Genomic DNA, 12,058 nt, shown 5'->3' with positions numbered 1-12,058 from the left:
ACTGTTCCTGAGGATGGTCGGCTTGCCCTGACACCAGTCCTAACAGGCTCTGTGAGCTCATGCACCCACGCCCCGACATGGGACCAACGAGGGTCCAGCCCCCAAAAGGCCCAGCCAACCTGCCATCCGGTCACGTGCTAGCTACTCTGGAGAAAAGCAACTTCAGCTCATGGGACTGAACCTTCCTGCCTGACTGTAAGAAGGTTTGGTACCACCCATATGTCACGAGGGGAAGGGCCCAGTGAGAGAGTCTAAAGAGACTTGCTGTGTGCTGCGGGGTCCATTCTGAGCTCCACGATAGTACCTGAGGCCAGTCTGGCTGTGGTCGTGGTCTTGTTCTCAGCGGTGGTGCTGATCTGGCTCTGGGCACTCTGTTGACGGAGCTGCTGAATTAGCTTGAGGGACAGTGACCGCCCAGTGCCCTCGTAGCTATAAGCAAAAGCAAAGGCAATCAGACACAAGGTCTCAAATCCATTCTCCAAGAGGGGAAAGAGAACTTCCTCATCCTGCTGAAACACCAGACTTGCTCCCCAGGGACGGCCCTGCTCATCTCAGAACATTCTGCAGAACGGGGCACGCCCAGAGGAGACGGGGCAGCAGGGGGCCCGCGTGGAGCCAGCCAGGGGCAGTCCTGGCACAATGACTTAGTACCTCTGGGAAGGAACCCCACCTCTTTCAGCCTCACCCTCTCCAGGGGATTACTCTATACACCACAAAGGACTGTGCTATGAATTAAATAAAGGACTGAAAACATTACAAGTAAAGTCTTTAGTATAATAAAACTGAAACACAGTTCAATGGTCAATTAATGAGAAATGCTGTTAGAAGTAACATGTTTGAAGAAATCAACAGAGAACGTTTCCAGATGGGAAAAATCAAGATTAAACAGATCCACCACCCAAGTAATTCTTTTAATTACTACTTTCATTTAAAAGGTAAAATAAAACAACTTGCAAAAGTTTTTTGGGGGAAAAAAATGATCTATAAACTGATCACCGAACCAGTACTTTTCAATTATATTTCTTCCTGGTCTTCTGTTACAAGAAGATGTGACTATAGGGTGCAGACTGCTCGGTGGGCTTTCTTCTTTATTATTACTTCATTTTGTAGTACTCGTCATTATAATATTTAAGACTGTATAAATACTTTTTCTAACTCAAATATTACTTTTACAAAATAATCAAAAAATTGGAATTTTGAAGTATTTTTTCCCCCCTCTAAGCCAAACAGCAAAGTTTTCTTTAAAAAATTCCATTTACTTATTTTAAACTAAAAACAAGAATAAACACAAGCAACCCAATTAAAAACTTTTGTGCTTCAAGGACATTATCAAGAAAGTGAGGAAAAAAAAAACCGTATGAGAGAAAAGTTTTGTAAATTGTATCTATCTGATAAGGGACTTGTATCTAGAATGTATAAGGAACCCTTACGACTCAATTAGCAAAGACAGCCCAATTAGAAAATGAGCAGAGAATATGAATAGCTCATTTTTGGAAGAAGGCATACAAATGGCCAATAAATGCACGAGAGGCCCCACACCATCAGCCATCAGCAAAATGTGAATGAAGACCACACGCAACACCACTGTACACTCATTGGGATGGCTATACTCAAAGATAACTGCTGTGACAAATGCTGGCAAGAATACGGGCAAACTGGAACCTTTGTACACTGCCAGTGAGAATGTAAAATTGTGCAGCCGCTTTAGAAAACAGTTCTTGAAATGGTTCAACAGAATGCTACCATTTTACTCAGTAATTCTACCCCTAGATATATACACCCAAGACTTGAAAACATGTCCACACAAAAACCTGTCCACGAATGTTCACAGCAGCATTATTCCTAATAGCCCAAAGACAGAAACAACCCAAATGTCGGTCAACAGATGAATGAAAAAACAAAATGTTTCCAAACACACAATGGAATATGACGTGGCCATAAAAAGGAAGGGAGTGCTGATACAAACTACATGGATGAACCTTAGACACTATGCTAAGTGAAAGAAGTCAGTCACAAAGATCACACATTGTATGATTCCATTTATAAGCAATGTCCAGAATAGGCAAATAAATCCAGAAAGTAGATTCAGTATTCCCTAGGGTTGGTGGAGGGGGAGGATTGGAGGGTGATAGCCATAGGGAACAAAGTTTCTTTCTGGGCTGATGAAAATGTTCTAATACTGACTGGTGATGATGGCACAACTCAGTGTATACCGGTATACTAAAAACAGTAGAATTACACAGTTTAAGTGAGTAAATTATGGGGTATGTAAATTATATCTCAACAAAGCTGTTAACAAGAAAAAAGTAAAATCCACTTTACTTAAATATTTTCATTGCAAATAAAAGTCACAAAAATAAATCTGTAATAGAATTATCTTTTCAAGATGTGACTTCCATATCAAAATCTTTCCAATATAATAAAGATAACTATTTATTGACCTGGAAATATTTTACAGTATAGTGTTATAGAAAAAATAAAATTAAAGCAATATATAAACTATGTTTATGTTTTTGTTCAAAATGAAAAAGTAAAATAGATGCACAGTAAATGTACACCAAAATTCTAACAGAAGTGATCTCTCTAGATGACTGGATTACCAGTGATTTTTCTTTTTGCTTATTTGATTTTTCTAAATTTTCTATAGCAAACATGAACTATTTCAAAAATTTTAAAAAAGCTCCTGGGCCATTATTAAGCCCACTTTCTTATGCTAATTAGTTACTTTAATACTATATCTTCACATAATTCAAAGACATAAGACATTGATATTGCCATCCATGTATTTTTTTTAACATAGATTTATTGTTCTACTTTATTTATGTATTCATTGGTTGGCTCTTGCATATGTCCTGACTGGGGATCAAACCTGCAACCTTGGCGTATCAGAACGATGCTCTAACCAACTGAGCTATCAGGACAATGCTCTAACCAACTGAGCTATCAGAACGATGCTCTAACCAACTGAGCTATCAGGACGATGCTCTAACCAACTGAGCTATCAGGACGATGCTCTAACCAACTGAGCTATCAGGACAATGCTCTAACCAACTGAGCTATCAGGACAATGCTCTAACCAACTGAGCTATCAGGACGATGCTCTAACCAACTGAGCTATCAGGACAATGCTCTAACCAACTGAGCTATCAGGACAATGCTCTAACCAACTGAGCTATCAGGACGATGCTCTAACCAACTGAGCTATCAGGACGATGCTCTAACCAACTGAGCTATCAGGACGATGCTCTAACCAACTGAGCTATCAGGACAATGCTCTAACCAACTGAGCTATGAGGACGATGCTCTAACCAACTGAGCTATCAGAACGATGCTCTAACCAACTGAGCTATCAGGACGATGCTCTAACCAACTGAGCTATCAGAACGATGCTCTAACCAACTGAGCTATCAGGACGATGCTCTAACCAACTGAGCTATCAGGACGATGCTCTAACCAACTGAGCTATCAGGACGATGCTCTAACCAACTGAGCTATCAGGACGATGCTCTAACCAACTGAGCTATCAGGACGATGCTCTAACCAACTGAGCTATCAGGACGATGCTCTAACCAACTGAGCTATCAGGACAATGCTCTAACCAACTGAGCTATGAGGACGATGCTCTAACCAACTGAGCTATCAGAACGATGCTCTAACCAACTGAGCTATCAGGACGATGCTCTAACCAACTGAGCTATCAGGACGATGCTCTAACCAACTGAGCTATCAGGACGATGCTCTAACCAACTGAGCTATCAGAACGATGCTCTAACCAACTGAGCTATCAGAACGATGCTCTAACCAACTGAGCTATCAGGACAATGCTCTAACCAACTGAGCAATGCTAAAGACAACACGTGATCCCATTCCACACATACACACAACTGATGCTCTAAGGAACCGAGGTAACCACCTGAGCTGTCCATGTACTTCTAAAAACTTGATCAGGCCTTACAGACAAGAGACACTCATCACCTGAGTTATAAAATTCTTCAGTCTTGGGCAGCCCGTTTAATGTTAGACCAGAGGTGAGCTACAGTTGATTATTACATTTGCAAGAGCCCCAGGGAGGCTGAAGCAGCCCCAAAGATTTAGACTTCAGGAATCAGAGCTACCTACCCATGATATATTTGTAACATGCCACCAAATCTGCAAGAACCCACAATGAGAGCAATGACTACACCCCAAGGTGCCTTACCCGTTGATGGTGGATGCCATGAAAACAAGGTAGGGGCCCAGGAGGCTTTTCACCAGGGGGAGGGGGATGGCAGCGGCTTCATCAATCACAACGAGTTCAGCCTGGCCCAGTTTCACAGCATCTGCGGGATGTATATACTATGGAAAAGAAATGTTGGTATTATTAGCTTGGCCACCTAACGTCACAGCGGTGATGCCTCACCAGTGCTGCTACTCTCTGTCCTCTGTCCCCCTTCCCATTTCTTCTTCCTTTTGTTGCTCCTTTCCACTCTTCCTTGGCAGGGCAAAAATGTAACGGGCTTAGAATCAGACACCTGGGTCCAAACAGTGCAGCCACCAATTGTGTGATGCTAGACATGTCACTTAATCACAGAGAGCCTCAGAGTCCTCCCTTTAAAATGGAGGAGATGCCTCTCTGATGGCTGCTTGAGAGAAGAGTCAGATAAAACCATAAAATTCCTTGTCTGGGCCCTAGAGGGTGATGCCTCCCCCAGTCTCTCTTCTGTCTTCTCTTGCTTCCTGCCAGCCCCAATCTGGCCAGCGAGCCAAAGACAAAGCTTGGCCCTAGCAATGTCTACCTGGAGGATGTCAGATTTCTCAAGCACCTACTATGTGCTGGGTACCACGCACCAGGCTTTGATATCATTGTTATTGTTATAAAGGCCAATTCTCCTGCACTAGCGGGGTACTTCTGAGACTTATTCCCTCCTGAATATACCCATATTCGCTCATTTATATTATTAGTGTGGCCACCTAAAGCCACCAATTTTCCATTAGCTTGACATCCTTATGCATACAAACAAACCCTTCTGTCTCTTCAGGGCTTCCTGGTATTTTTAGTTTGCAAAAGCATGCAGAGGTATTTTAGAGGGGAGAAATCTGTGTAACTAATTAACAAAGTTACTCAACCAGACTAGTAATCAGTTCAATGCTAAAGACAACAGGTGATCCCATACCACACACACACAGGTAAAATTTAAATAGCGGTAAAACACCCTGTGTTTGTGAGGGTGTGGGTAAGCAAAAACTCAAAAATAAATAAATAAATAAATAAAATGCTGGCATGAAGGTAAATCTTAAAGAAGAATTTGGCAATATCCAAGAAGGCTGGATGGCTACAGATCCCTTAAAACCCAACAATTCCATTTCTAGAAACATATAAATAAACTGTAGTCTATACATATAGTGCTTAACATCAACCAGATCCATGGGCTTCAATCTGGACAAATCTTAAAAACAAAGTTTAAGTAAAAAAGGCAAGCTGAAAAAGGTCAAGTATAGTATGTTACCATTTATGGGTACATAATTAGGTAGTAAAATATAAACACACACAAGTTGAAAGGAAACACACCAATCTCAGAATAGAGTCCCTAAGGGGAGTGACAGAAGGGAATGGGAGGAGGAGGGGCACAAAAGGGACTTCAACTGTGTCTGTGATGTTTGAGATCTTTAAAACAAAAATATAAAATGACTTTTAAAATATGAAACAAACACAGCAAAGTGTCAACATTCCTTAAGCCCGAGTGCTGGGCATCTTAAGTTATATTGGTCTCTGTGTTTTCCTATATGTTTGAAGTATTCTGTTGTACGTAAGATTTTGTAACTGCTTTGCTAGACGTTGATGGGTCAGGGAAGCAGTGACCCCCCTCAATTCTAATAGCAAGGTACATACCCTCAACAGGGCCCCATGTCCCAGATTCTTATAGGGAAACATGAAACAAGCACCTCGTAAAAGCAGAAAGCAGTCCCGAGGAGGCATGGCAGACTTTAATCTAGTATTTCTCTCTCTTTCTTTCCCAATTTCCAACACAGAGGAGGCCTCAAAGGGACATAAATGGAGCCTCATAAAGTCAGGTCACTGCTTCTGTGTTTAAACTCCAGTCTGGAGACAAAGGGCTCTGGTAATGCAAGAGGGTCTTTGATCAAAAATCCACGGAGCTGCAAAGGCCGAGCGAGGGCATTTCAGGGAAAGGTTTTCCTTCTTTGGTTTGTGTATTTTTCTTCAGTTTTAATGGGTCTTTGCATTCTCATTGCCTGGCCTGCCCCCGACCCCAACATCAGTCTTTCCTCCTTTCAGCCGAGAGAATCAGGCAAAATAGGAAAAAATGTAAGCAATGAGAGAGTCAAGAGACCTAATAAAAAAAAATTAAGATCCTTAGGTAAAAGGTATAAACACCGAACATCATTCATAATCTGAACCCTTTGATAAAAAAGTATACCTCCTTCACAGGCATGGCTTCTTGACAGGCATGAAGGTCAAGGCATAAACTCCAAGTTTACCTGGCCCACTTCCCACCCCACACCAACTCCAAAAATACCAGTGAATGCCCTCTACTAAGGAGCGTGGGTCTCCATCCCTTCTGCAAGCCCGTCACACTAATGCTTCTCTATGATTTAACAAAATTGCCGCCTTTGGACAAGTGCAGGCCGTTCAGGCTTACAGAGCACTGGAGATTTATAGGGCATTCAGGGAAACGCTATTTAAAAAGAAAACTAGGCCACTCACTAAACCACAAAGACCCAGAGTCCATTTCTGCAAAGTTCTTTTTTTTCTCTCTTTTAAATGGTGAGGTTATTGTTATAGTTACTGATGCACCATTTCAAAACCTGCCGTAACTAAGCAAAATTTGAACTGATGTCAGAACAATGATTATATTTCTTCTAGCAGATTAACATACTCTCAATCCCATTTACTCAGTTACTACAATTTTCCAATCTGGTTACATCCATTTGTTAGTTTGCTAGAATGTTTCTCTTCAGAAGAGGCTGAAAATCTGAAACAAGTTTATCCTAAAACAACAACTGTCTAAAAGACATGTAATGTCATAGGACATAAAAAGACTATAAAAGAAGACACTTTAGAGCCATTTAATGACTGCAGGACTCTGGCCCCACACAGCAGGGTTTTAGGACAAGCCTCACCTGAATGGTCTGCCTGTGTTCTCGGAATACATTCACTCTGATCACCGCTTTGTTAAATTCAGGATTTAATGACTGAATAATCTCATAATCCAGATGCTCCTGGGGAGGAAAAGAGTCAAATCAATGGCAAACACTAGAAACGAGCTTTAGAAACTAGTAAGAGAGCAAGCATACATTCTAAAGACTTCCCCCGAATTTAAACTGAGCACGGAATCAAAATAAATTATCCCAATTTCCTACCTGATACTGTAGAGCATCAAATCCTTTAAATACAAATTCAAACAGAGTGTGGAGGTTATCAGGGCTTGGGGAGGTAACAAAGATATTGGAGTACCTATTGAACAAAAAGAAGTAGGTTGGTTTTTTTTTTAAGTAATTAGGAAATTTAATTATTGTGTAGGTAACAAGTAAAAAGAAACCATTTTTGTTTGCCCCAGTCACACAGGTGATAGCCAGAGACAATGGCAGGAAAAATATCAGGACAACTTTTGGGAAGGAAAAGTAAAGCAACTGCAGACCTGAGGATCTCTCTCCTCCCACACTGAGGAAAACACTAACAGCGGGAGGTAGCATGTCCTGACGATTAGCTACCGATGTGTAAAATGCACGCTAAGCGGTGTTGTAGGGACAAGTCCCTCAGTGTCAGGACCAGCATGCTGCCCCCCAATCCTGTGCCCTGGGACGAGAGGGGTAGTTCCACACTGATCACCAGCTGTGCTGAGAAGCTTTTGAACTGTGAAGCCAGAGAGCCACACTGGTACTCAGGCCAAGGCCACAGCAAACCCAGGGCTCTTGTGGGTGTGCAGGATGCCAAGGCCTAAGGGCCGAGTGGGACCGCTGCAGCAGCAGAGGAACGAAGAACGAGGAGCCAGGAGCTAAGTTAGACGCAGCACTACTGGCACTGACTTGCTCAGGAACCTTAGCCAAGTCGCTACACTCCTCAGTCCTAGGTCTGTCCATCTATAAAACGCTCACAGTGACTAGGAGCACCAAGGACGACAAGCATACAGGGGAACATGGCCTCCTAGGCCCATTCCAGGTCCACTGTTTATGTCTGTGAAGTCAGAAGCATGTATTCCACTGGCAGATGCATAAGTCTGCCACTCAGGGCGAAAGACGGAAAGTACATCACCCTCGAGGCAGCTCCTCAGAAGCAAACGAGATCTTCTACTGACCAGTCAGCAAAGCTGCTCATGCATATTCTCATATCCTGAGAATTTTAAAACTTCTTACCAGCATATCTTTGCTTTTGAGTTTGTTCCACTTTAGTGATCACAAAGGCCCTGTTGTGCGTGTCTGTGTTTGACTGCACATGTGTATTTGCACCTCCGGGAGTCGGGAAAACGCATTACTGGAAATCACCCAGGAGCCTGCTCAGACCCAGAACGGCCGCCCAGTCCCAAGTCCGAATCCCACACGCGGCTCCCTCAGAGCCCAGAGTTCCTAAGGACAGGGAATCAGAGCCTCTTACCCAAAAGCCACTGCCCCAGCAATAGCCAGTCCCAGGGCTGCAGACTTCCCCCTGCCTCGGGCAGCGGTGAGCGCAACGGTACTCCTCAGGGTCTTCTCAGAGATGCCCTCAATGAACTTCAGGACAGCTTTCGCCTGTGGAAGAGACACATGGTAGGTGAGCTCTGAGAAAGGCCAAGTTTCAGCCCTCTACCACCATCACTGTGGAGGAGTCAGCTTGATGCCAAGGCCAAATAAAGGGGGACAGTTCTTACAGCCTAGAAAGCAAAGCTCAGCACTTGGACTTCCAGCCTGTAATCACCACCTCTGAGCCTGGAGGCTTTAAATATCACTTAAGATATTGACTACTCCAAATTCACATCTCCAGTGCAACTGCCCCGTATATGTCCACCTGCACATCTAACAGACATGTTGGACTTAAAACCGAACACTCAATGTGCGCCTCAAACCTCCTCCATCTAGAATCTTCTCCATCTCAGTTAAGTGTCCAATTGTTTAGGCTAAAAACCTTCTCCATTTTTTCCCCATACCTGATTTATCAGTGAATCCCATCAATACTATCTTCAAGCCTGACCAGGTGGTGGCGCAGTGGATAGAGCGTCGGACTGGGATGCGGAAGGACCCAGGTTCGAGACCCCGAGGTCGCCAGCTTGAGCGCGGGCTCATCTGGCTTGAGCAAAAGAGCTCACCAGCTTGGACCCTAGGCTCCAGCAAGGGGTTACTCGGTCTGCTGAAGGCCCGCGGTCAAGGCACATGTGAGAAAGCAATCAATGAACAACTAAGAAGTCGCAACGCGCAACGAGAAACTGATGATTGATGCTTCTCATCTCTCTCCGTTCCTGTCTGTCTATCCCTGTCTATCTCTGCCTCTGTAAAAAAAAAAAAAAATACTATCTTCAAAACATACACAAGGCCCTGGCTGGGTAATCAGTGGACAAAGCATTGACCCAGTGCGCCCAAGATCACAGGGTTGACCCCCGGTCAGGGCACATACAAGAAGTCATCAATGAGTACAAAACTAAATGGAACTAAGTGAAACAACGAATTAATGCTTCCCTCTCTCTCTCTTCCCCCCTCTCACTCCCTCCACTCCCCTCAAATCAATGGGAAAAAATACATAAAATCCTACAATTCCTCACCATTATCCTCCCCTACTGCTCTGGTAGAAGACACCATCTTGTCTCACCTCATTACAGTAGCCTCCGAACTAGCCCCTCTGCCCCCACCTTTGTTCCCCTGCAGTCTAGATGCAACACAGCAGCCAGAGGGATCCTTTTAAGACCGAGCCCAGGAACCCCTCTGCTCTGGCAGCTGTGCTGAGAAGAGACCCAAGCCTAGGACCTACCACTGGCCCCCACTTCTCGCGGAGCTAAGTGCCAGAGCCCTTCCAGCGGCCTGCATGGATGTTTGCTGCCCGATCTCCATCAATGCCAACTCCCATCCACTCGCTCTGCTCCAGCCCAGCCAGCCGCCTTGCGAGTCCCCAAGCACACCAGGCAGACTCCTACCCCAGGCCTATGTGCCTGGAGATCCCTCTGCTGGAAGCACTCTCCCCCCAGAGCGCCCCATGACTCATTTTCTCAGCTCCTTCCAGTCTGTCAAATACCACCTTCTACACGAGGCCTTCCCTGACCATCGCATCCAGCACCGCAGCCTCCCACCCTCCTCCTCCTGGCTCTGCCTATCCCTCCTTCCTGCTCGTTACGTTTCTCCAAAGTACACAGCACCTTCTACTACCTATGGGATTTGCTTGTTTCCCTGATTCACTGCCTGTCTCATCCCACCAGAACGCAGACTCCATGAAGCAGGTGTGTCCCTCTTGTTTACTGCTCCCAGGGCCTGGAGGAGTGCCTGGCATCTAGCAGGGTAAGGTGCCAGGTGCACTGAGGAGGGACTACCACACAACACAGGGGCCACGCTGCTGTCCAACTGGCATCTGCCCTGGGAATAGGCCACTGAGACTGGGAAGAAGGCCAAATGCTGCTGCTTCACCTGTCAGGTCCTAAAGAAGTTAGCTTACGTGCCCGGGAAGTGACACAAACACACTGAAGAGATACCGGCCCAGGTAGATGGAAGAGAAGGAAGGAGAGGGGCCACAGGAAGCCAAAGTCTCTCCAGATTGAAACACTCAGGGGGGATCCAGGTCCTAGTCATCCTAACTTGGCTTTTGCTGACCAGGGCATTTTACCCTTTTGTTTTTTACTTTAGAATAGGGAAGTTATAAACACTGATAAAATATAACAGAAAAAATTCATCACTAACATAGTAATATGAGGATACAAAATCGGCACTACAAATGCATTCTAAGACAATTCTCTAGAAAGAAAAACTAATACGAAAAAGTAATCTGTTTTACCAAACAAAAAAACAAAAATAAATGATCGGTAATTATATGAAAAAGTACCTGCTCCTCTCCTAACTTAAATAATACAAATTAAAAGAATGATCCTATGTTCCCATGGGTGTGAAGACCAACAAGTTTAATAGTACCCAGTGTTGACAAGGCTGCAGGGAAAAAGGCATCTTTAACTACTGTTGGCAGTTCCGTAAACTGGTACAACACCCATTCTAATGCACACTTACTATGATCCAGAAAGTCTTCTGAAAATTTATACTAGAGATTTATCTGTAAGAATATCCTAATAGCACTTTGTAACAGCAAAAAAGTGGGAATCACACTCTGTACCCTGCAACTTCTTCGCACATTATAAATATCTGTTTATATGCACAGAAAAAGATCCAAGTAATACACAATTGTTAATAGCAGTTACCTCTGCAGAGTTGAACTGCCAACTGGAAACACTACTTCCTATTTTCTTTCCAGTTTTATTAAGAAATAGCCGACATATATCACTGTGCATGTGCAAGGCATACAACATGATGGTATGGTTTACATAGAGTTAACCTTGAACAATGTGTGGTTAGGGGGACCCACCACCTGCACAGTCAAAAACCCACATATAACTTAAATTGGCCCTCTGCATACACAGACTGCCAATTACCAGGGGACCCTTGAACTGCATGGGTCAAGTAAAAAAAGTCCATATATAAGTGAATCCAGACAGTTTAAATGTGCATTGTTCAAGGGTTACTATGACATAATGAGCACAATATATCCAGCTAATATCCATCTTCTCATACAGCTACAATAAAAAAAAGACAATAACTTTTGTCTTTGTAATGAGAACTGTTAGCATTTATTCTCTTAACTTTCCCACATATCATCACGCTGTATGTTACATCCCTAATACTTACCTTATAACTGAAGTTTGTACCTTTGACCACCTTCCTCCAATTACCCCGACCCCTGCCTCTGATAACCGCAAGTTTGATCTCTTTTTCTGAGTTTTTGGTTTTTTTAAAAGATTTCACATACTAATATCATACGGTATTTGTTATTTCTGTCCGACTTAGTTCACTTAGCATAAAGCCTTCAAGTTCCATCCATGTTGTCACAAATGGTAGGATT

General features: G+C 43.6%; 1 protein-coding gene across 1 annotated transcript in view; it reads right to left on the bottom strand.

Annotated features, from left to right (window-relative positions):
- Positions 1–12,058, bottom strand: part of NAT10 (N-acetyltransferase 10) — a 40,838-nt gene that overhangs the window by 15,340 nt on the left and 13,440 nt on the right. The window contains exons 9-13 of the mRNA XM_066251254.1: positions 8,591–8,724; positions 7,360–7,453; positions 7,120–7,218; positions 4,199–4,335; positions 305–429 (exon numbers count right to left, since the gene is read on the bottom strand). Coding sequence (XP_066107351.1) covers positions 305–429; positions 4,199–4,335; positions 7,120–7,218; positions 7,360–7,453; positions 8,591–8,724 — 589 coding nt within the window. The remainder of the gene's footprint in view (positions 1–304; positions 430–4,198; positions 4,336–7,119; positions 7,219–7,359; positions 7,454–8,590; positions 8,725–12,058) is intronic.

The sequence above is a fragment of the Saccopteryx bilineata genome, chromosome 1, assembly GCF_036850765.1.
Source record: "Saccopteryx bilineata isolate mSacBil1 chromosome 1, mSacBil1_pri_phased_curated, whole genome shotgun sequence".
NCBI lineage: Eukaryota > Metazoa > Chordata > Mammalia > Chiroptera > Emballonuridae > Saccopteryx > Saccopteryx bilineata.
The sequence above is the reverse complement of the archived record's forward strand: the minus strand, read 5'-3'. Positions and strand labels throughout refer to the sequence as shown.